The sequence below is a fragment of the Lagopus leucura genome, unplaced genomic scaffold (genome assembly GCF_019238085.1).
Source record: "Lagopus leucura isolate 7727_CA_CO unplaced genomic scaffold, USGS_WTPT01 Super-Scaffold_1, whole genome shotgun sequence".
Classification (NCBI taxonomy): domain Eukaryota; kingdom Metazoa; phylum Chordata; class Aves; order Galliformes; family Phasianidae; genus Lagopus; species Lagopus leucura.
Genome location: NW_024962250.1, coordinates 7,990,231 through 8,010,265, shown reverse-complemented (window position 1 = coordinate 8,010,265; position 20,035 = coordinate 7,990,231). Strand labels below are relative to the sequence as shown.

The window sequence follows — 20,035 nt, the reverse complement described above, 5'->3', positions numbered from 1 at the left end:
AAACAGAGACAATAAATGAAAGAAGAGGCAAAAAGACTGGCAGAAATAATTTTTTTAAAAGCCTTGTTTGAGGTTTGCAACAGGTGACTTAGAGCCTGCAGAATTGAATTCTCTTTCTGACTTGACACTGACTGGCTGCAGGCCTTTCAGTATCTTGCTTGGCCTTGCTGTCGCTTGAGTTTCCTACCTTGCAGGGCAAATGCATTGCAAAACACAGGCTTTTTAAATCCTCTCATGGAAACAGCTTTCAAATACTGACTGAAATGTAAAAGAAAGAGTGGGATAGGAGGAGAAGCAGAGACTCAAGAAACAAAGAAACAGTGAGGAGTAAAAGAGTGAAAAGAAGGGGAAAAATAAACATGGAGATGAATAGGAGGAGGGAGAGAAGCTTTAGAAATGAGGTGGGCCACTTGGCAGGGCGACCATATCCTCATGCAATGCCAAGAAGAACTGAAAGCTCGTCCTGCTGACTGACACTTGCAGGCTGGTGGTGTCTCTGCAAGCACAGCAGTGAAGCTGTTCCAGAGCTGAAGAGCTGAGAAAGCATGAGAGCCCATCACAGAGATGTTTCTAAACAGGAGGAGCGTCTGACATAGAAGGGCTGTCCATCGTGCCCTTCTGGCCTATGCACGATCAAGACAGGGAAGAAGCGGGCGTCGTGGTAGGTAGGGGGGTTCTCGTTGACAGCCAGCTGGCTGGAGTAGGAGCAGCATTGCTCATCATGGCAGCCCCGGTCAGCAATGCTGCTGCTGCGGCTCCGCCAGAGGCCTGTCCTGTGGGAGCCATGGACGCGGCAGAGGGAGAAGCGGCTGGTGTTGAGGGACAGACGGGAGTTGCCACTGCAGCTGTGGAAAGCATGGCGTGAGAAGATGGAGGAGGTGCTGGAGGCACGGTTGCAGCGCTCACAGCCGTGGGCCACCTCACTGTACCGACACACTGTGTAGCTGTTGTACGCTGGGGAGTCGGCCAGGTCCATTAGCATGGCCTCCGAGTAGCTGGGGATCAGCTGCCGGTTGGTGCAGATGTGCCACTCCAGCTCTGTGCTGTCCTGCGTGGCATCCCGGGGCATGCGGTAACGGTAGAGGGGCTCCTCCGTCGTGGCGGGTGCTGTGTATTCCAGGCCCAGAAGCTTCTCCACGTGGTAGTGGACGTATGCAGTCCGATACTCTATGAGTACCCTGAGAGGCCACGAGATCATCAGGATGGCTGCCACCCAGAAAGCATAGTGAGACACATACCATGGGAGATGATCTGGGTCCCCGTAGGCCATCATGAGCTCTTTGAAGTCCACATTTTTGAGCTGCATGCCTTCCCTTACCTCCATGTAGTCATCCAGCCCCTCTATTTCTGTGAAGAAGTGAGCCCTTTGTGTCAGGTAAGAGTTCTCAGACTCGATGTTGGCAAAGCTGAAGCATTTGGTGAACCTCAGCTTGGTGGCTGTGTAGCTCTCCAGGCCCAGGAGCTCTTTGGAGATGTCCTTATATCCACAGTGAGAGTAGTCAAACTCAGCTTCGGCCACATGAGTGTTGACCCTCTCGTGGTAGACTTGGGTGGTTGTATAGGCATCACCATTGCGGTACCGTGTTACCTGCCGGGTTCGCCGTACAAAGTGGTAGCTGATGGCCTTCCACCAGATGCACGGAGTGGCTTGCTGCATGCGGTTGATACATTCATAGACACTGTCCACATCAGCCTTGTACTGCAGCTCTCTCTTGACGTGGCAGTGCCAGCACTCCACCAGGTACACCACATACAGCATGGAAAGGAAGGCCAGCGGGATGTAGACATAGCCATCTGAGCAGGGACTGTCATGGTAGATCATGGACTTGCCCTTGAAGGAGCTGTCGAAGCTGAGCTTGGTGACTCGGGCCAGCTGACACCAGGCCACTGCTCCCAGGCAACCATACATGAGGATAGAGAGGAGGAGGCATTTCCAGTGTGACTCTCTGCACATGCAGGCACTCAGGGATTGCTTCACAGGGCGTTGCTTCAAATCACACCACCAAGGATAAAGGGAGAAAGACAAAGAGAGGAACCTGTCAGTCGCACTGCTTTACATAGTACATATGGTGCCTTTTGCTTTCCAGACTGGGTTTGCTCTTGACTGCCTGAGGATGGGGACACCACCCTACTTCATAGAAATGGGAATATTAACTATTTTGCCAGAAAATTTGTGACAGGACAGAGGTCTGTGGACAAAACCACTTCTTTGCTTCCTCCAGCTCCCAGGAAGGAAGTCCTTCATATGGCAATGCCCACATTCAGGTCAGATGGGCATCCTGATGAGGGTGAGATGGGTCCTCAGATTCTGCACCCTGCAAGGAGCCAGCACCCATCCCCATCTACACACCTTACTACAGGGCCAAGAAGGTTTTGGAGCAGGGCTGTGGGTTTCCCCCTCATACTATGCTGCTGCAGACTTGGGGAACAGTGTCCTTTGTGGGGCCACAGCCCAATGGATTACACCAACGCAGAGCTCCAGTGCCTGGCAAAGCTGGAGCTACTGACTGAGTCAGAGCTGACTCAGCCCCAGCCCTGAAACCTACTGGGTGATTGACACCATTCTCTTGGAGGTGAGCCATCAGGAAAATTACCAGATTCGAGCACATTTATTTGAAAAAATTGTCAGGATTACAGCATGGTGCACATAGCTTCAGGCTGGTTAGAAGACAAGTTCCTACCTAAAATAACCGAAAGGTTCAACCACTGGGGCTAAGGGTCTGTGAGTAAACGTTTAAAATATAGCATATCCTTCTCTTTGAAGTCACAAAAGTCAGGCTGGGAGTGGAGAGGGAGTTTGCATTCTTGTATTCCTGCTATGCTCACCAAGATGGAGTGGTTGTGGTTTTACCCCTGTGATGCTGCAGTGAATCAACTGCGTTGTCATGCTATGTTGGGCTATAATAAAAGGCACGAAATCCAGCCAAGCAGCTAGCGGAAGCAGAGTTGTCTCTCTGCAAAGAGCAGTAGCAGCACAGGTTATGCCCTTGGCTGGCAGCAGCTGGTCTGTAGAAAGCATGTGACATGAGACCCCCTGCTCACCCAGTAGGTAATGTGTAGAGCTAAACTCATCCTTCTCGTCACTGCCGTCCTTTGCCTCTCCTTAAGTCTGAGAAAAAGACAGCATGACATGCTGATATTTGTGCATCATCATGCCCTCTGCTGAGCCTGATTTCATGCAAAAATAGAAGCATGCAACGACTCCTTCTCCCAGGGGACCACCTCTAATGCATCAAACTACTTCACAGATGCCAGCAGATGCTAGGTTTGGGAAATGTCTTCTCTTTTTTTACTGGGATAAGGTTCTCCCCTAGTATAGCTTTTCCTAAACGCAGAGCAGTTAGGATTCTGTAAGCAAGCTTGAATCACCCAAGATTTTAAGGACCAGCATCTTATGACTCAGAAAATAGTAGCACAGCACCACTAGAAAGAGTTTACTGTTTTCTCAATGAGATGGAGGCATTGGCACCTAACCTTGCAGGGCTATCAGATCAGATTTAATACTGCTTTTTTTTTTTTTTTTTTTTTTTTTTTTTCTGGAACAGAGAGCCACTTCTGAGTAACTATAGAGGTTTTTATGGCTTGCTGTGAGCATTGCCAAACTAGACTTCACAGGGTTAGGTTTTGATTTCTTAGCTTCTAATCTGACATTGTGCAAGTGCAGAGCAATTTTATTTATTTTAGGGAGCGACAGCATTCATCTGCAGCAAGGAAGGGCAGAATTTGGCTCCTGATTCTTCCTGATGCATCTAGAAGGAGCCTATAAAGATTTCTATTCTTATCCCAAGCCTTTTATGTATATTTGTGTGTCAAAATGAAGAATAATTATTTTGGACTGTATTCTTGTGACTAACAAAATGGATGCAGAGGAACAAAGCAGGTTATATGCCTTTGCTGCAAGCAGGGAAGAAAAAAGACTTCAGTATAAGAAGGAATAAGGCTGTTTTCCCTAACTTTTTTGCAGGAAGGCTCAAGGAAAGTGAGGAAGTGGCTTTAGGCAGTCACTACTTATGGCAGTTTTGCAGGGTGAATTCTTGAGTCTACATCCAGTCACAAAAAATTTGATCTTGTCCCAGTGCCATTCCTGATCAATGTAGGCTTCTCCCTATGGACCCATCTAAGGATGTCTAGTAGCCAGTTGTAATGTAAAGTATGTGCTTAAATACATCAGGAACCCCAACAGCCTGGCCCTGCATGCAGCCATGTGAAGGCTGTCCTGTTTCAGTTAAGGCACTATTTGCCAAAGGCACTGCAATCTTCTCCTTTCCTTTATCTTGCTTCCCTTTGACTAATAACTTCTCTGATCTCTGAAGCTCTGTGGTCCAACTTGCAACCCACAGCTTGGCTCCTACCCAAGGACTGATTCAACCAGCCCTGCTGGTTAGGGTTATCAGTGGCCCTACTGGAGTCTGAGAGCTGGCAGATGCTTTTTTATGTGCTTAGCCGCACAAAATGCCACCCCCACTTTGGGGAAGAGGGTGACTCTGGTCTTACCAGTCTCGATCAGAGCTGGGCTGGCGGCTGCTCCAAGGCTTGCTCTGTGGAGTCACCTCAAAAATGGCCATCAGCCCCCTGTGCAGAGAGGGATGGATCTTCCTGAGATGGGTTACCTTCACTGATTTCACTGTAGCTTGTAAGAAATGCAACTTCTCTCCTGGCATTAGTGAGAACATGCAGCCATAGTGCCTACTGCCAGACCTCTCAGATTTACACACACCTATCAGTCAGTTCAGCCCAACCTTCGTGTTCAGAACAATTTGGGAAAAAGGCTCTTCTTTGCTGCTGACTAGATCTTATTCTCTGCAGGTCCTCAGTTACAAAAGGATATCTCCTCTAGGGTCTACCCCACTGGCTGTCCCTCTCATTTCAAGTCTTGACTATGTTCCTCTGGCTTATATCTCGTTATTTCTCCTTCCCTTTGCTGAAACAATTATCTAACTCGACTATAGTGTTAGAAATAATAACAGTGTGTTCATAAGAAAGACAGGAAATGCAACAAATAATTACAATAAAAGCATTACACATTCAAAAGTCTAATAACGAAATGTATCTTTCCATCTATCTTTGCATAACAAATTCATTAGTATGCTAAGCCAGTGGCTCCCAGACTTTATTAATTAACATACCAACTTCTTGCAAACATGGTGTCTGTGGTACTATGCGGAATTTTCTCCTTTCCAAGCACAGTGTTTCAGATCAGAACAGGGTAAGCCTGTATTTTGGGACAACTACAATAAATGCTTAAGGAAACTAACAATTTCCATGATAACTTTGGCCAGACAGTGAATGAAAGCTGTGTTCTCTGAGGAATGCTGCAGCTGCTGTGTCAGTTTGATGTGGGGCAAAACCCTAACCCCCTGGAATATATTAGAAGACAAATGTAACTGAAGAAATTGAGGACAGCAAGCTCTACAGCCAGAGGCAAGCAGAGACTGTCCCATAACAGGCAAAAACTCAGAAACCTTGTTTGCAAACTAGAACTCACAGATTTGAGCCCAAAACATGAAAAGTTGGGGCAGCCCTCCCCTGAGCTGCCCTTGGTCCCATCCTGCCTTTGTACTGGGGCTTTTTGACCGGTCCTTTCCAAAAAAATCTCAGGCAGAGCATTGGGTCTGTGCCCTACTCAAAATGGAGAGGGAGCTCCATGTTCTCCTGAGCTCTGTTTGTTGTCTGGTGATATGAAATCTTCCAAGACACCAAATGATAGATGCTATTTAATTAGTTGCTGTAGATGCTGGAAAATAGTCTCGAAAGCCCTAGCTGCTCACAGAGAACTGGAAATTCAACCGACACCTGCAGCAGACAGGAGTTTCCAGGCTGGCAACATTTTGGTTATTTCTCCTTCAAGGAACTTTTGTGCAGAACTTAGTTGGCAAATGAGAAAGCACACTGGCAGTGGCTGAAACAGCAATTGCCTTCAAAGCCACCCTCAGATGGCAGATACCCAAGATCAAACGCCAGCATGAAGGGACCGGTGTGGAACCGGCACACCAAACCCACACTTGTCCCAGCTCTGCAGCAGCCAGATCGGCTTCTGGGTACAGCAGCAGTCATTAAAATCATTAAAAATTACTTTGCATTGTAATAGCATGTAGATTTGGGCTGTTAATCTTGCCTAATGTAAAGGGGTGGGGAGAAAGCAGGAGGAGAAAGTGTGGCCTTGCACTTAGCAGCTGGAGCAGAGCATGGCCAGGGGCTGGAGGAGTGGGTGGGCAGGGTTTCATCCCTGGACAACTTGTGAGCCACCAACATGAAAATATGCTCAGCTAGACTGTAACTGACAACCATCCTAAGTAAGCTTACAAGCAACTGCATTGAGGGTGACCAAGTAGGCAAGACATTAAAAACTGCCCCACCATGCCACAGTATCTCCTTTAAAGGCACATTTGAACTGTAATAACATGCTTCTGCATGACTTATGTCCCTGGGTTTCTTCCTCTTGATGGGTTCTTATGTACTGGGGTGTGGGTCGAGGCAGGCATCCTTGCTCCCCTTTGTGAGCATCCACTGGTTAGAGGAGATGGAAGGGATGCTAGAAGCCTAGACAGCTTCCATCAGCTCAGGTTTTTAGGTGCCTACCTTGAACGTCTAGTGCCTCAGTTTTGCCAGTGGGGGCTGCTTTGCTGACCTTTGGACATCAGCATCTCTGATAGCTGGATTCACCAGCTGACCACATGGCTGCACTAGGTGATGGCAGGGATAGTTACAATACAGTAGTTCTTTAGTACTCCCAGGTAGCAGTAGGAATTTCTCCTATCAACTTGTTATGAGTCAAACTGCATTTACATCTTAAGACTAGGAGACACTACATCTTCTCTCTCTCACTCGTATACTTCACAGGCAATGCAGTGTTATGCTACAGTCCTATGTATAGCCCAATGACTGGTAGTTGGTAAAAGCTCATCTTGCATAAAAACTTCCTTTACCGACAAAAGCAAATTAAGAACTTACAACCCCTTCTGCAATTTGTTTGATGATTGAATTTCACTGCCATTGTAATTTTCTCTCACTTTAGCCCCCATTGATGGCAGCAGGGATTCCCATTCTGAATGTAATGAAAGACTCTTCATACTGCTGCCTTCTTTCTCTGAAGGTGCCTCTCCATTCTAATTATGACACCTCTTGGCTTTCTTTTTCCAAAATAAATGGGTCAAGGTCTCAAAGTCCTTCACTGCACGGCTTTTTTCTTTGTTTTTCCCCAGCTCTCTTTGGAGCTCTTCTTTTTCTCTCTCACCTTTAGATCCTTCTTAATGTGCATCCTGCAAGTGCAGGATTTCAGCACTCATTTCACCAGCATTGTACTCAACCATAAAATCACCCCCAATTTCCACACACTTTACCTTTTTTAAAAATCTCCAAGAGTTGTATTAGGAGATTTTGGCTTGGGAGTGTATATTCAAGCGTTCACCCACTTTGCTCCTAGGTATTTTTTGAGATGCTATTTCAAGGACAGGTAAAAGGACAGGATGCACTCTCCACCCTGAAATGTGTAACTTCAGATTTGGCTTTGAATTGAATAATGAAATTATCAAATGAAGCAGATCTCTCTGTAGGACTGTGCTCATTGTTACAGACCAGCCTCGTCATCTTTGTGTCAATTGTATACGTTATCAGCAGTGATTTTATGCTTAAATACAGTGGATAGTGTCAAATCTAGCAATTATTTCTCTATAACTCTGCCAATCTAACGGCTAATATCCCATTAACTTATACAGGGCAATTGTCTTCATAAACCCAAACATCAGTCATCAGCACAAGGCCGTGGGTGCTGTGTGTGCACTGAGGTGCTTCTCACACTTCCAGTGCTACTGCCAGGGGCAATTCCATGTGCAGCTCTCGATGCTCAGTCAAACCCTGCCAAAGCTTCAGCAGAGCACATCATTACCTAGCTTGTTGTCATACACTATTAATCAGTAGTTGCATTTTACTTCAAAAGTGGGTGCATGGCGGTGTGGGTTCAAAGTGTTACTTCCTTTTCTTTGCCACTCACAGCACACAAGTGGTTGTGTTGACAATTACAAACCTCTGGTTTTGCACTCTCCTAATTAGGACTGCTGTACCAAATTTGAACCAAAAGCTGCCAAACTGACCCTTATAGAAGGAGAGAAATAACCTGTGAAGTTCAAAGGAAGCTGATGAAACTGTTTTGCAGTTAGCCTTTAAAAAATTTATATATAATTTTGCCGGATGTTTACTACTTCTCTGTAGCTTCTAATGACAAAATGGCTTTTTCCTCTTCTGTCAGATTCAGTGCTTCAGTCTCCTTGAAAACTCCAGCAAGAGCTGGATAAGCAGAAAATGTGCTGCAACAGCATGAATTTATTCTAATGCTTGTTTTGTGGACAGTTTGGGGTCCAAGTTCGACTGCCTGTGTCTGGTTTGCAGTCAGATATCTGAGTTCCCCGATTTCAAAAGCATTCAAATTCTCCTTCAGGGAAATCATGCCAAAAGCGTTTCCTGTCCTTTGAAACCCCATGTGTGAACATGTTTGCCCTTGGTGGCTGACCTCAAGAGCTTCAATTTTGCTGAAGCAAAATGCTATCATGTCTAAAATGAAAGAATAAGAGAAAACAGAGGGTAGTGAGGACGTGGCCTGAATGGAAATAGAGAAATGAGTGGGAAATACAGGAAGGGGGGGGTGAAGAGGTGGAAGAGAGGCGAGGATAGCCTAGAGATGCTCTGAATGCAGATGTCACCAATGCAGATGTCACCAATGCAGATGTCACCGAGGCAGGGAAAGGGAGGCAGCAGGTGAGGATGGGGATCTGCCAGCCCAGGAAAAGAACTGAGCAAGGATTGATATAGGAAAGGAGTGACCCTGTCAGCACTGAGGGACCCACTGAGCCAGCAATCCTCTCAGCCCATCTACAGTCTGAAAGAAGCTCCTCCTCACCAGATACTCTCTTTCTGCTGGGAACTTCTCTAAAAAAAAATCAGATCTACAGCCCTGTCTGCTCTACAATGGAATAAAGATGTGCTAAGAGGGGGCAGAGAGTCCCGCAGTGGTGACACCGTGCTGCAGTGGTGATGCTGTGGTCATGCCTCAGCAAGCAGAGATGCGCGGCAAAGCCTGGCATCACAGCGTGCTTCTGCTCACCTCCCAGAGCTGGCTGCAGCACTGCAGGGTGACCTTATCACTGTCTTCAACAGCAAAGTGACCTCACAGCTTGGGATTGCTCACGTGAGCAACGAGTCAGTCTTGTCTTTTTTTTTTCTTCCTGTTTTAATTTGCAAACAGTCTTCCTGTCCATGGGAAATTACATGGAAGAAACACTGGCACAGGGCTAGAAGAAGAGAAATAGAAGCAGAGAAGAAAGAACCAAAAATTGGGGAAAAATTAATGCCAGCCACAATTTAATTTGCTTTTGTGGATTTATACTTCTGATGAACATATCCCAGTGTGATAAATGAAAGGTAAAGAACAATCAATAACTACAAATCACACATTGGTGTTGTGACCAGACTGGATGTAAGCAGATTTTTTATCTACGTCTTCTTCCATGTTAATCAGGGGAGAGCAGTAGAAAATGTTCCTGATGGACATGGCAGAACATAACACAGAGAGGCGCACCAAAACTTTGCTGAGGTGAATCCTCACTTGTGCTATTGAGGATAACTGAGGAGATCTCTGACACCAGGACCAGCCTCGGGTGTTCTAAGAGAACAGCTTCACCATTTGTGCACTAAGACAGGATGATGCAATGAGGGCAAGGAGATCTCCATCTGCATTCCCATAGAAGACAACATAGATGTGGGTGCAGATATCACCTTGCAAGTCCTGAGGTGATCGTGGTGAAAAGCTGGCCCAAAGAGGCTGAGGTGACTACAGAAAAGACAACCACAGGAGAAGATTAAGAGTACAATTCTTCCTGCCTCACAGGGCCAAATGAACTCCTATGTGAGATGTTCATTAGTACAAAGAGGAAGGAGCCTGCAGGGCTATGCTAACCCAGATGCTGGTGTATGATGGGTTGAAGAGCTCCTCCATTATGTGACCCAATCTGGGCACCGCACGGGGCATCAGTAATAAGGCCTGGTGAGGGAAAAAGGAGATATTACAACAACCATCTCATAAATCCTCTCCTGGGGAGCCTGAAATAAAATCCTTCCTCCATCCATCTTAAACTGCAAGAAGCCCATTACCCCCAGCACATGCTGAGCCAATAGAAAGTGCTCTCAGCATGGCTGCCAGCATGGAGGGGATAGGAAATATAAGGGAAAGAAAGCATTGGAGAAAAACATTAAGCATCAAAGAGAATTTACTTTTGGTCCTTGAGGATATGGTACAGTTGTAGCTGCATGTTTTGAACACGTCGTTTGCTCCTTTGCCATTAAGCTCCTGCAAGAATGAAAACCTCATGCAGGCAGAGGCTGTCACACTACTTCCAAGCAGAGATGCTCTTTGACTTGGTTTAAAAGGAATAACCTGTGTGCATGGCACACAAGTCAGTAGCATCACCAATAGAAAGGCATTTGCTCTGGCAGCTGCACTCCTGTGGTGAGCCAGCATTGCTGGGTTTCTGGTTGTTTAAAGCCCTGTGGAGATTTAATCTCATCCCTCCTTCACTGGAGCTATAAGGGGGAGGTCTCAGGCTGGTAAGGTGCACAGAATGGAAGCATTCAATTCTGTTCTCGGCAGAGACTATAATCAGACAAGACAAACTATGAAATGGCACATCTTGCTGATCCACCTGGATGCCAGCTGATAGGACCCCCTTGAGGTACAGCACAAAGGCAGCCTTTTACTTCACACCTTTCATCCTTGTGTATTCGAGGACTTAAGATACCATCAGAAGAAGAAAGCAGAGGTCAGGACAGAAGGAGCTTCCAGTACTCTAATACTTAACAGTTCTTCAAGCAGAAATAAAGGAAATCCCAGAAAAGAAAAGATGTTTGTAGGCAGACAGTATGTAGGCACACATTATGACAGGATGGGAAATATGCTTGCTAAAATGTAAGGAAGTTGAGGGATGTGAAGCAGTTGTGCCCAGTCACCTCCATTGGTGAAGCACACACATGCTGTTGCAAGGGAAGCTGTGCAGGTATGTTTTTGGCACAAAGGAATCCTAGCAACAGAACGGTCACCATTTGCAAAACAGAAATCAGGGCTAAAAAACAACAGTTTTTTACCAGCTTACAAAATACTACACTACAAAAGAACCCCTTTTTTCTCCAGAGTGCTGATGTTGCTACTGCTGGCTTTTGACAGTAGTGACACAAAGCCAAATTCCCTGTACATCTCCCTTGGATAGCAACAGTTCCCAGTAGACACATGGTAAATATTACTGGTACAAGGTTCACAGATGGGTACAGAGCTTTAGGATGGGGAAGGAAATGTCCCCTTAGGTCAGAGCTGAACTTACACTTCATCAGTCATCATGTCAAGAGACAGACACTCATTCAGCGTGGAGGGAAAGTTCAGAAGGCAGAAAGTCCTGACTTCTGCCAAATCATCTGCTCAGACCAGGGCTGGAAAGACACCAGTCCCACATAGTGAGGAGGGAGGTTATAGCAGCTGTGCACCGTGCAACCCAAGTGATAGATGTAGAGACGATGGCATGAGACCCTTGTTGACAGGCTTCCCTGACTGTGTTTTTGCTCCATCCAAAGTGTGTTTCGTCATGCACTGACCTGCAATAGCTGGCATGCTGTAGTCCAGGTTGGTTCCTCGTGACATGCTGCTACTGTCAGTGCCAGCCCAGTAACCTGCTTCATGCTGAGTGCTGGATGGCTCCAGCCAAGCAAGGCCTGCTGTGATGCTTACAAGTGAGACTGCTGGGATGCTACCTCTACTGGTGACTCTACTTTCTCCTGCTTGGCTTGGAGAAGCTATCCATGGGCAAGCAGAACCACATCTGAGGTAATCCTGCAGCTACTGTCTTAGAGAGAGAAAATGAAGGAGTGACCTTTGAGAGGCCACACTATGAGACAGCGGCAGGACTCCAGGAACTCACTCTGTCATGCACCACATCCATGAGAGCAAGGGGGGCAAGTGATGGCAAGGAAAGGCCCACCAGCCAAGAGAAAACAAGAGACCATCTCCTGGTGCTTCAGCCTGGAAACAGGGATAGTGGAAATGGGGGGGTTCCATGTGGCTGACATCTCCTGGATGGATCTGACAGGAATCCATGTACACCATCTTGTCAGCTTCTCACTGACTGTTGGCAGTCTAGTTGTCTAATGCCTCTGTTTAGACAGACTTTGCAAATTAGAAAAGTTATTCATTATTAATAATGCAGTTTAATCTTTGCTTACTCTAAAGGAACACCCTGAGCTTTGAATGGAGGATAGAAAAATCTTGTAAGTGCTCAGAAGAAATGTGATCTGGAACTGATCCAAGTTCCAATGAACTCAAGAGAAGTCTTTCAAAGTGAACTGTGAACCAAGCCTGATCCAGAACTACAAAGTTTATTTTATATATTATTATTATTATTATTATTATCATCATCATCATCATCATCATTATTTTTGCAGTGGTGTGCTTTTATCTAAGTGGTAACCACTGGTAAAACAGAACAAAATGTATCTGTGATTTGGCCTCTCAATTTCCACCCTTCCTGTCTCCTGTGTGTGACTTTCTATTTGGAGCCAGCTAACCATACTACAGTAGAAGACTTCCCAGCATCATGGCATTGGGCTCAGGCTGCGGCTAAGAATTCCTTGCAGTAACATCCAACACTGGTCTGTCAGATTCACAGAATGCCTTTCTCTATCTCTGTACTATTTTGAACACAGCTGGAACCTCAGCATTGTGAGACTTTTTAATAATGGTTCTCCTGTTAAGATGACGTAGCATCCCAGCAGTGAGAAAAGAGGATCTGTGATGAGTATCACTCCTTTCTCTCTCATACTTCTCTTTTCCCTCTCAGGTGCACACTCTGCAATAACATATGACAATAAAGCAGGTGAAAACTGAACCGGGATGTACAATATATCAATCAGCACAGAAAGAATGCTACATGTCAGCTGGCACTCCCTGTACATTATGCACCCAATGTAGAGTCAAAGAAGCTGCAAACTTCATCACCTTGTGAGGTATAATCCCCTCCATTCTCTCCCAGGCATTGACACAGCACATGAGAAGGGCTGCCAGGTATGCCAGACACCACTTCCCAAGCTTAGCTCTGCTGAGGGAAGGCTACCAGCCTGACGCCACGCAGCCATGCTTCTCCAGCCTTCCCACTCACCATCTGTCCTGCCTGCTTCTGCAAAATCTCCCACTGCATCTCGGGGGCTGAGGATGCCCCTTCTGCTGGGGCAGAGTTAAGGTTGCAGTGGGTCTTGCCTGTGGCATATGGTAGCTCTTCCAAGGCTAGGATGCATGGGGGAAGAGCAGAAAGCATAAACTCCTATGCAGGAACTTCTTTTCCTTAATTTGGTGTCTTGGGATGAGATGCAGTTCAGATAGAGCCCAACATGGGCAGTTCTGCTACCAGCAGCATTGTGGGGATTGTCTCATCTTACACCGCAGCAAAGGTGACTTGAGCATTTGGCTTTTGGTTAGTTAGCCCCCTGCTATGAGAACTGTGACCTCAATGATGTTTCATGATGTGCTAATTTTAACTTTGTAGTTCTGAGACTCAGAGGAGCCAGATGAATGATTATATTCTTCAGTGAACTCTTCAGTGAACTATATTTTCCATGATTAGAATTTAAAAACTAATTGACTACTTAGCTGTGCTTTTCTGAAAACTAGAACTGCTATAAGTGAAAAATCAAACAGAGCCTTATCTCTAGTGCCACAACGGTGTCACTGGAACAACTCAATGGCTTGCAGGGCTGGCAGCTCAACAGCGCAGGGTTAGGTGCTTACTCACTACCATATGTCAGGACACACCTAGAAAAAGCCCCCAATGACTATGGACCACTTTGGGACATTTTGCTGTTTTTAATCTTCTGATCACCAGCAATAATTTAAGCTACTTTATTTCAACTCCACAGTGTAAGAAGAGTTGAGAAGAAATCCCACGCTGTGTTCACAGGAAGAAGATTCCTCTTGCTTCATCCCTGCAATGGCTTTCACTTGAGTGAAAGGGAGACTTGGTACCCACCCTTCCCTTCTGGTTGACTATTATCTTCTACGATGTCTGAAGTGAGAAAGAGAGAACAAGAAGCATATTTGGAGTTTCAAAGCAGTGTGCAGACCCCTTGCTTTCTACTGGTATCAACTGACCATCTGTCTTCTCGAGGGCACAGCATTAGAAATGACACCTGCATGGGACCTACCACCTGTTCTCTCCTTTTCCCATTGATGCACTTAACAGCTGCTTGCCAACTGTCCTTATGACTCTCTAGTGATGGAGCTCCAAGGGAGCACTCTGTCAGAGAGGCCAGTGCCCTCAGAAACCATCACAGCCAGAGCCCAAGATGCTGTTCAGAGCTCAAACACATCTGTCTGAGGTTTCCTATCTATTTCTTTAAACTCTCAGCAGCTTTTCGTGCAAAGTACAGAAAAGAGAGACAACTTCTGAACACCAAGAACAAGCACGTGAACAGAAGATAAAGTGGGGCAAAGGAAAGAACAAAAGCAGAAGATGTGATGTCTCAGCACGGATTTTCTTTTGACAGGATCTGCAATGCAAATATTTCCTGGAACTGCAGGGTCATGAAAAAAGTGCTTTGCTGTTCCTCTGATGCAACTATTGTTGGAATTGTTCTCTTGTCTTTAGGAGAGACACTGTTTGCATCAAGAAATAAGGAGACCTTTTTGGTTTCTGCCTGCTGAAACCCCCCTCCCTGCAGGAGGGGTAGAAAATGACTTTACCTGTTTGACTCTCACTCGAGAGGGGCAATATTGTACTCCATGTGAATAACATCTCTTAGGTCAATCATATTTGCTCTGGATGGTGACAGCTGTCCACCAGGCCAACCAGAAGCTATTATTCAGGATGTTGCTCGAGCAGGTCTTACGCAAGAAATTCAGAAGAACTTAGGGGAAGGAAAAGCACTTCACATTTCATATATGTGTATATATATGTTAGTGTGTGTGTTTCATGTTCTCCCTTTAGCCAGAAGGCAGGGTCAGTGCTGCTTTTGGGAGAGAGATTTAGCAAGCAAATAGCCTTTCTCTGAGAACTGGTACTCAAAGGTCCCCCCTGACTTTCTGCTTGGAAGTGGTGGCAGGGACCAACACTAATCTCCATCACAACCCCTGTGCCCTCCTTCCTCTCCACCCCCTGTACCTGGTTGGCCCAGAAGCCACAGTGAAACAGCAAACCCTTGCAGGAGGAGGAGGCAGACACAGAGACAGTAAGGAGCCAAGAGATTCCTGTGGATCTGTGGAGGAAAAGCTTTGTCAGAGCATGAGGATCTGCTGGTGAGAGAGGAGAGAAACTGTCCACAAAGATGGGGACAATAGAAAGCTATCTGATCTAAGTTATGAAAGGATTTTTGGCTGATGTTTTCAGTGCCATAGAATAAGCCTGAATAAAATAAATCTGTTTAATATTTACATAGGGGAATAGAGATAAAAAGCTGGAGGGCTAAATACAGACTAAGCCCCAAGTAGCAAGTGACTATCCAGTGGCAGAAAGGACGCAGCTATCTTTTGACCTGACGGTCTACAAAGCTGTAGCCTGCAAACAAGCCAAGCCATACATGTGTTTTCTGAATTTGTTGCACTCCTTGGTGCTGCTGTGGCCACAAACAGCATTTTGGAAACATGTTTCTGCTCCACTTAGCATTGGCAGCAAGAGGCAGCTGAGACAGTTTACGTGGTCTCTCTCTTGCACAGCATTTCCAAGAGTATCAGTGGGCTGATGACCACTGGTTTCAGGAACATCTACCCAGGAGGTTTTCTCTCTTTTATTTAAACAGGCCAACCGATTGCACTATGTCATGCCCAATTAGAGTTCTTAAATATGGAAGACAAGATAAAACCAGTCATGGACAACTGCTGTTTGACTCTGCCAATACAAACAAGACAAATACGTAATTCAAAATGTCAAGTGGCTGCTGCCTTCAGCTTTCTTGAGTGATTACTTGGCTTTGGTAGCAAATAAATGACATTTGTACTCACTAGGTTTATTTTCCTCAAAAAAAACCCAAAAACCAGCTAAGTTTTAAAAATGTAAACATTTAAGACCATTTCTTAATTGGAAAAAAATGCAGAAAAGCCACCATCAAGTCTTCAGTGTAGGTGTAGGCTGTCACAATAACAAGTAAGACCAGAAAGACAGCCAGCCCACAGCTTAACCAGGGCAGTACAGAGCAGAGGGGAAGAAAGTAAAGGAGAATCTATCAGAAAAACCGTCAACAACAATAACTGCTGAAATGTTTAGAAAAATAAGGCCCTTCTATTCCTTCCCTTCAAGAGTGAATGCACAAGAATTAATGGGATTGAAAAATCCAACACCACCACTGAAACCACGACAATTTCAGGTCATTCAGCTCAAAAAATTGATATTTCAATAGGAAGAAAAAGAAATATCAACAAAAAAAAATCCAAACCAACAAACCACCCCAAAAAAAAAAAACTAACAAACCACAAAACATCTGAGTAGTGGCAGGTAATCTGAGAGCTTGCTCTGACATTCAGCAACAACAGCTGTAAACCCAAGCGGCCCTTGGAAGAACTGGATCCATGCTGCAGCTGGGGACCAAGCAGGCTCTCTTCTTTCTGCTCCGCAGCAGCATCCTCATTTGTGCTGTTTTCAAGAACAACAGCTTGGACTTCAGACACATTCTCCGTTAGTCACTGAGGATTTTATCTCACACTGATTTACCCCCAAATAAAGCCAATTTAAAACCATTGTTAAGATTTAAGTCTATGTATTTGATCCAAGGGAAATCCATAAATGATGAGAGTCATAGAGAAGCCCATTAAACGCCTGCTTAATACAGGACATTTCAGTACAACTGCAGATCCAAGCAAAAAGGACTATTTACACTGGGATGGAAGAAGCAAGAGGAAAAGACCAAGGAAGAAGGACTGCAGGGTTAAGACATCACTGTTACAGGCATTTCAGATATAGATTCATGTGCAAATGTTTGTGCTGGAACAGAAGAAAAACAGAGAGGAGGATGACTGAAGTGAGATATAATGTGCTTAGCAGAAAGATCAAGTGCTCTCATGTCTAGAAATGACTTAGATATTTTTTATGGTGGACTTAATATATTGGAAAATCTTCTGTAGCTCATGGTTGTAGGCCAAATAAATCAAAAAATCCCTTTCAGCATTAACCATCTATTGATCTTCTGCGGGGCTGTAATTACACTGGGGAGCTCGGCTGTCAGAACAGCAGCTGTATCCTGGACCCAGTAACAGCTCTTAGCAGTGAGCTGTGTCGCAGGTGTTTATAAAACAATTGGACAGGTGAAAACCCTCATTTTCACCCACAGAAGACAGTTTTTTTCAGCCTAAGCTGAAAAGTCAATTTTCTACTCTAGGTACTTTAAGAACTGTAGTTTAACCTAAGCATCTTGCAGTTTCATGCAGGCTTTGCTGAGCCAACTTTATTTCAACTACAGGATCATGAGACTGTTGACAAGCCATGGGACCCATTAGCAAAAGCTTTAAGTTGACCAATTGCCCACAGAAATGTTCAAGGTTTGTTTTCACTTCTCTGACTGCTTGAAGGCTGCTCCTTGCATCCCTGTAAGTGTCTACATTTGTTGTTATCTCTATGTCATGAAGAAAGTTCAACCACTTCCATGATTTGTACATGGATTAGGAAGTCTAAGTGGCAGACCTGTCAGAACAGTTGGGAGCAAAGACTGCATGAGGTGCAGAGGGAAATCTCAGGCACTGTGAACACCAGATAACTGGCTGTCCTGGATATACAGGGCTGTGAGCATATTGTCATCGGCTGCTGCACAGCCCTGCAGCTGTCTGGCTGGTGCCTTGTGGCTCAGTATTTGTTGTGTCAGTGCTCAGACACATCCGTCATCCCCTGCCTATGATCTTCAAGGCCACAGTAAGGGCTTCACAGATGATGCAAAGAAATACATTTAGCCATATGTGCTACAGCGTTTTCTACTGCAAATTAAGCATCGGTAGAACCTAGACCCCACGGGAAAATGGGAGGGATGACCTCAGTCTTTTGGCCCAAACACCTGAACGCCACCCAGCTCCAGGCTACAAACCCATTTGTGCACTCATCCTGCCCCTCCCGCAACTCACGCCAGTGCCTGAGAGCCGCAGTTCCCTTAACCATCTCAGAAACCCTCGTGAAACGGTAGGCACCCCTAGGACAAAGCCCAAGGCGTTCTTGGAGACAAACTTCCACCCGACAGACCCCGTTGCTCCATGCCGCATCCTCCCGGCACGGAGATGCTCAGCGGGGCGGCAAGCGGCACCGGGGAAGGACCGCAGAGGGGCTCCCCGCCCGGCCGGGTTGAGCCGAGCCCGGCGCCCCCAGCACCTGGCCACTGGGGACTCCGCCCGCTCCCGCCGGCACCCCCGGCACTGCAGGGCGCGGCGGGCACCGCGCTGAGGTCCGCTCCGCACCGCGCAGAGCCCCGCTCCGCTCCGCACTGCCCCGCTCTCGGCTCCCTACCGGCGGCTGCTGGCGGCCGCCCCCGCGGCGCGGCTGCAGGTCCCGGCCGGGCTGCGGGGGCCGCGGCTGCCTCGCCGGCTTCCCCCGCTCTGCGGATCCCCTCCTCGGCCACCCGCTCCCGCTGCCCGGCGAGGGGCTCGCCGGCCCCTTCCCCACGCCCATCTCCCCTTTTGCCTCCCGAGCCCCCCCTGGGCCGGGGCGGCTGCCCCTGCCGCCGCTCACCTCCTCCCGCTCGGCGGCGGCCGGCCCCGGCGCGGGGCTGCTGCCCGGCCCGCTCTCAGCAGCCGCCTCGGCTTCCCCCTCCGAGGACATCCTTGGCCATCACCGGCGGCGGGGGCTCCGGGCCCCCGAGCCGCCCCCCGCGCCCAGGGCCGCCCCGCCGGGTCTGCCCGGCTCCTTCCACCATCCCAGGCAGGCGGGCAGGGAGAGAGGGAGGGAGGCGGCGGAGGGGAGGAGAGAAAGGCGAGGCGGAGGGGGGGTGCCCCAGCCGCTCACGGCCCCCCCAGGTGGGCAGCGAGCGCCCGGCGGCTCCCGGAGAGCCTCTGCGGAAGGCTGAGAGCCGCGGGGTGAGTCCTTCCCGCACCGGGGGCTCCTTCCCGCCCCCCTCCTGGAGCGAGCTGCCCCCGCCCCTGGGATGCTCGGCGCGGCTTCACGCCTCCGCCGCCCGACCGTAGCCCCCGACCGCCTCTCCCGAAGCCCGCACCCCTCCCGGGCTGGCGGCGGCACCGCGCGGCTGGACGAGGCGGCAGGACGAGGGGGAGGAGGAGGAGGAAGGCTGCCCCTGGCACCGGACGGCCAAACTTCTCGAGAAGACCCGCTCCTCTCCCGTCCGCTGAGACCAGCAACGGGAGCGAGTCCTGGGGCTACCCCAGCCCTCTCACACACGTGTACCCTCGGAGAATTTCTGCCGCGATGCCTGCGACAGTGGAAATGGAGGAACCCCGCTTCTCCTGTCCCTTCCTCCCTCCCCTCTGCCTCAGCCTTCCTTGCGGGTTCATCCATCCAGCACAGGTTCCCCCCCAAGCAGCCTCCTGCAAACCCCTGCACTGTCAGCATTCCCTCCTCCTGCCTGCGCCCAGCACATCCAGGCATTATCCGCTGTCCTGCATCCAGGACTGGTGTACTGCACCATCTTATCTCTGCATGTTTGCTTCATGTTTCATTACACTCTTTGCCTTGTGAGGCTCATCTCATTTGATTTGTTTCTCTCTCCGTGCCCTACAGCAGTATGTATTTTAAATGCTTCGTAAAATCTTGCAAGCAGGCAAGTGAGCAGACTTGAAGCATCAACCTTAGCTTTAATATTCACACCTCAACTCCTGCCACAACATGCTTGCAGCTTATCAGGCGTGCTGCTCCGCACAACTCTGCTCCAGCACAAAGGCTGCATGTGAGGTTGGCTGGGGGGGGCCTTTTGGGCAGTGGGTTGCCCGGCCCATGTGTGTGAACATACAGAGAGAAAAGCCCCAAAGCTGGGATTTTCTAGATTTGTTGTGTCTGCTAAATCTGGATTTCAGGACACTGATTGCATGGGATGA

General features: G+C 47.6%; 1 protein-coding gene across 1 annotated transcript; it reads right to left on the bottom strand.

The window, feature by feature from the left end:
* Positions 1–333: 333 nt before the first annotated feature.
* LOC122175067 (transmembrane protein 151B-like) lies at positions 334–18,809 on the bottom strand. Its single transcript, XM_042862467.1, has 2 exons — positions 18,498–18,809; positions 334–1,987 (listed from the first exon to the last, which is right to left on the bottom strand). Exons 1-2 carry the CDS (start codon positions 18,807–18,809, stop codon positions 557–559), a joined length of 1,743 nt encoding a protein of 580 aa, XP_042718401.1. The 3' UTR covers positions 334–556.
* Positions 18,810–20,035: the final 1,226 nt, after the last annotated feature.